Source organism: Lottia gigantea, assembly GCF_000327385.1.
Source record: "Lottia gigantea unplaced genomic scaffold LOTGIsca_41, whole genome shotgun sequence".
Lineage (NCBI taxonomy): Eukaryota > Metazoa > Mollusca > Gastropoda > Lottiidae > Lottia > Lottia gigantea.
In genome coordinates, this window is record NW_008709421.1 from 64,105 (window position 1) to 69,421 (window position 5,317).

The 5,317-nt window shown below is 33.8% G+C and overlaps 2 protein-coding genes across 2 annotated transcripts in view; both read right to left on the reverse strand.

Moving 5' to 3' along the window:
- The window catches only part of LOTGIDRAFT_163647 (hypothetical protein), a gene marked incomplete at both ends in the record, with an annotated part of 3,997 nt that extends 2,817 nt beyond the window's left edge, over positions 1-1,180 (reverse strand). The window contains one exon of the mRNA XM_009060174.1: positions 382-1,180. Within this exon, the coding sequence (XP_009058422.1) occupies positions 382-1,180 (799 nt within the window). The remainder of the gene's footprint in view (positions 1-381) is intronic.
- Positions 1,181-2,183: 1,003 nt separating this feature from the next.
- On the reverse strand, positions 2,184-3,579 carry LOTGIDRAFT_163648 (hypothetical protein; the record flags this gene model as incomplete). The annotated part of the gene is made up of 2 exons (XM_009060175.1): positions 2,184-2,749; positions 3,393-3,579. 2 exons carry the CDS (start codon positions 3,577-3,579, stop codon positions 2,184-2,186), a joined length of 753 nt encoding a protein of 250 aa, XP_009058423.1.
- Positions 3,580-5,317: the final 1,738 nt, after the last annotated feature.

Here is a 5,317-nt window from a genome sequence, read left to right on the forward strand (position 1 = left end):
GATTCAGGTTAGATGATCCAATTATTAAGGTTGATTTCTTTAGAGCAGGTAGTTTCCATAATGATTTGTCCTTGGTTTGGTGATAATACGGTTTGGTAGCGGATATAATGGTCGTCGACGGTGTGATTGGTACTGGTTTGGTAGTTGTTAGAATTGTAGCTTTGGGAACGGACTGGGATCTGGTTCGAGGAGGGGAAGGTCTGGATACATGTCTCGACTTGGATGGAGACTGAGGGGTGGTTTGCTGGTCCAAAAACGCACAGAAGGAAGAAAGGTTGGCGGATCCTGGATCACGTGGTGAAGATTCAGATGGTGTGGAAGGGGAAGACGAGTCTGAAAGTGAAAAGAGAAGGGGTGTGCCCTCTCTACGAGAGCGTTTACCTATGTCTGCAGGACTAGGAGTAGGTGAACTTCGGGCTCGTTTAGGGGTTTGGTTCGGCAGCGTGGTAGCTCTAGATGGTGCAGGTGTAGTGTCCATTTCAGTTGGTAGAGATATGGTTACTCTGGTTTTTGTTTCGTTGATTGTTTGGTAGAATTTGGAAATTACAGCTTGAGTGAGACGTTTCCCATAGGAGCGACGGGCCCAGGACAGGGCATGAGAAACGATGCGGTCGACGGCAGGTGATGATAAAGACTTGGTACGAATGGTGGTCAGCTTCTCTTGAAGTGTGGTTTGGTAATGGTCGATCAAGACCTGCGTAACCTTACAGAGCCATGTCCGATTGAGGGATCTAATATTCGCGTCGACAGCTGATGTTTTCATTGCTGGGCGGATAAAACTATCCAACTCAGAGACTTTGCGTTTGAAGGTAAACGCTGGTTGGCCTTGCTGTTGAAGGGTAAGGATTGCCAAATGATGGAGGCACTGCAAAACTTGGAAGAACACCTTCACAAAGGGTTCTTCCTCCTTATGAGTGGGGACTGGTTGGCGTCGGTGGGCTGGTAGTCGTTTCTGTTGTTGGTCAGGTCGATGGTTACCTCTTGATTGGTAGGCTGTGTTGTAGGTAGGTCGGCGATGGGGTGGGATATAGCTGGATGGGTTGGTTGGTGGTCGGCGATTGGTAGGTGGTAGAGGTCGATGGAAGACAGGGCCGTTGTAGGGTACGTGATATTGGTTTGGTTGACGATTAGTGTTTCTATTTCTGGCTTCTTGCCAGTGGTTGTTGTAGTTGGGGAGCATAATGAAAATAACTTGGGGTTAGAAGGGAGCGTGAAAATGTTGGGATCAAATTATGCAAATAAGTCAAACTGGGTTTGGGGATATATAAAGCAAGATGAAAAATGCAAAAAAATATATATTTAGGTGATAAATAACGCTAACAATGATGTGAAAAATTATAACAAGTAAAACAAAAACTTACGCAATTGACAATATTGAATTCGAAGGTAATTTGAATTAAGAAATAATAGTCAAGTTGATTTCAACGTAGAAAATTCTTTGAATACTTTATTAGGATTTGATAAACAAATATACACGCAATCCACTTTAGCACCACACAAAGCTAATATCGAGAATGATATCGATGTGATAAATATACATTGTAATTTGATAAACGGTGGATTTTTCAATAAATACAAACGACAAATTATTTACAGTCTTCCAACATTCACTGTACCGATAGGATATAGAATTATAGAGAAACCATTTCAAACGACATATTTACCACTTAATTCCTTTATGATTAAAGATATAAATCTGGAAATCAAAGATGGTAAAAATAGGTTTATAGATTTTGGTAACGAGGAAATTGTTATTCAACTTCATTTAAAACAAAAAAATTAACACTCTTCATTTTCTTCTTGAATAGTAAGGTAATCAAAATCATCAAATTCGTAGTCTTCATCCAAACTCAAGTCATCTTTGTTGTTGTAAGGATACATAATTCCTTCACTGTTTTGGTGGTTTTCTTTTAACATTAATCAAATAACTTCTAAAAACTTTCTTTTGTTTATCATCATCCTTTGGAATAACTACTCCATTGGTGAAAATTTTTTTCCCATCGTTTCTTAAATTCATTCGTCACATCATGTCCACAAACTAATCGAATATAATCTTCTACAGCTATCTTATCATTAGAGTAACCCTAAAACGTTTTCTTTTCTTTTAGAGTACCGTCGGAATAATATTATATTTAACTTTTGGCGCTAAATAAAAATCAAATGTGATTCCACCATCACCGTAATCAATCATTCTTTCCTTCACAATAATCATTTTCGAACACCAACCCACCTTCAGTTAATTTATCCCAATTGATAGACGAAATGTATAAACTATCAGTATCTGTATAGTATATTTCCGACTTATAAAATCCATCTATTACGTGAATAAAATTATTCATTAATTTTTTACTGTGAGATAATACGAATGACCCCAAATGACTAGGTGTTAGTCGTGTAGATTTAGGAGGTGTACAGTCAAATTCTTTTTCTTCTTCATTTATCTCAACGATATATTGAGTTTCATTTACTTTAGGAAAGCTTTTGACGTGTGAATCGAAGTTGGTTTTTAAAGTTGCTTCACCCCATAGATGTCTCGATGTAGTTATATCATTCTGAATAGATTTAACATACAATGAATTACCTAATAATTTCATGCAATGACTACCTACGACATTACCTTCTCGTTTATATTTATTTCTAAGATCTCTCAAAATTAAAATATAATCTCTATATGGTGGAGTTTTAAAATTTTCTTCGTATGCTATACCATCCAATATCCTGAGTATTTTACCACCGGCTTTAACTATTTCTTGAAAACATCAACCGATGTTAAAACGTCTGAACAGAAACCATTTCTGAACCTGATTTTAGTGTCAGTTTCCTTATTACATTCTTTGCTCGTAAACGTAATTTTATCTTTAGCTGGTATGGGTTGGAAGAGCATGTTGGTAGGATATTTAAACCAGACATTTAAAATAGCAGTTCTAGGTCTAAATGTCTGCTCATTAAAGAGCTTAACAAATTCTTCTTCTTCTTTTTTCGTTTGAAAGGCTCTCGCAATTTCCGCTTCAGGATATTCGCTGTCTAAATCCGACATGGCGGAAGCGTATAAACCGTTAGCATCAAAGGCCATTAGTTTAGTACATTTTATTTTTTTTTAGTTTTGAATTAACTTCCGTTTTATCTTTTTTACTTTTACTATATTCTTTAAATAAATCAATTATATTATCACTTGGTGTTTCACTGTATACCTTTAATATATTGCAAATTTCATCCATTTTATTCGTTTGAAATGATTTTCGATTTGCCCAAACTCTTCCTTCTGATGGATTGTCTGATAAAATATCTTATAAAAGGGTGTGTATTTGAGTAAACCGTCGGAACCGTTCTTGTACTTTCATACCATTCTTCTTCAACCATTTCTTTATTGTAATGATATAAATAATACCAACCCTTTAAAGATAAAGGAGCCGTTAGATTATTGGAAATATTCTGGAATACAACTTCTTTCATAACTTTGTTATATTTTATCAAACAAGCTCCGAGACATAACGTATCTCTTTTAGCGTAAGGTTCCCATTCGTGTCTTAAAGATTCCCAATTATCTTTGGTGTATTTTGCAATATTGATATCGGTCATCTTTCTAAAATTCATCGGTAGATTCCTAAACGTTGTAACATTTGATCGATGCAATCTTTACCTACAAATATTTCTACTATATTCATTAATTTATTATAAAATTCTTCTGGTACACTATCAGTGGGATTTAAATGTGGAAAGTTATGTTTTATTCTGTCTAACATTTTTCTTAGTTTTTCTAAATTAATTAACGTGCAAGAATAAGGAATGGCTTTATTCGTTTATTTTCCGCTATAGGTTTCGCAATCCCATGCGTATAAACAATCATCGTGAATTGTTGGAAAAACGTTTAGTTTTAGAGGTGAAACTTCTGTTACCGCATTATCATCTTTACAAGTTCTCCATACGTTTTCATCGTAATTATCTTCTATTTCTTTAATACCTAAGGTTTTGTTAATTCTTCTAATGAGACAAATGCGATTTAATTAGTATTAGGTTTCTTATTGAATTCACAGATTCTAGCAGTTGTCATAACTCATTTTCTGTTTGATTTTGAAAAACTGTTGATGAAATCTTGAAATTCTTTTGTCTAGTCTTTGTTCAAAACATAATTTACGCACTTTACAAAGCGGTATCCATCGCTTGGTATATAACAATTTATACCCTCACTATATTCATTTATCTTTTTGAGTAGGGTAACACCACAACGCTTTTTTGATCTTTTTATTTCTTTGAAATTGTTTCTACGTAAAATGAATTTTCCTGAGAAATAACAATCAGAAGCATCCGATTTTACATCCACAGTTGCGAAGAAATTGCGAAAAGTTTTGGCATTAAAGCCTATAAATTCCATTCTTTGCTTGTGTCCTCCATCTTGAATTATCTCTCCATCTAATTCAATTTGCCCTTTAAATGTTTTAAATTTATCAGAGACAAGGTTAATAATACTAGAAAAAAGTTCATATGATATGAATGTTCCATCGTCTAAAATTTCAATTTTATTCATATTTTTTCAGCAACTAATTTTAACTAGGAATTTTTAACTTTTATTGATGATATTTCTACATCAAATTTATCTAAAATTTCATTGAATTTTTCTAATTCTTCAATGGTTATGTTCTTATCTTCTCTCGATCTTTCGAAAAAAATGAATAATTTATTAAGATATGTATTTAAAATTTCTGTTTTCTTTTTATAATGAGCTTTCTGTTTTGATGTAAAACCTAAAGTAATCAATCCACAAGATGAAGTTTGAACGGCAGTGAACGCGGCTAATACAGTTTGGACAATTATTGGAAGCATTAATCCACCGGTTACGGCTGTTGCCACCGTTATCCCTACTGTTAGAACTGTGCTTAATGTTTTGAAAACAGAATCAATTCTACTCCATGTTTTTCTACATTTGTTGAATTGTTTTAGTTTTTCTTTCAGTTCGTTTTGTTTTTCTATCATGTAGTTTTGTCTGCTTTCTAGTTCCAATTTTAGGTAATTGAATTAAGTGAACTTCTGATAAAGCTGCTACGTGATTACTATCATCCATAACAACTTTTACAGATACTTTTACGGATATTTGTTCTTTCGAATCATTAATCTTATTCAAATGAACTGAAAATTTTGGTTTTTTTATAGAGATTGATATATTAACATATGCATCATCATCTCTTATTGTTGGTATCAAACATTTTGGTTTTTGTTGACTTATGAATATCAATAGAGTTAAATATATCACTATAAACAAAATATAGTTTTACGTATTCATAGTCTGTCGTTCGTAAAAAACCCATAACNTGCTGCTCTT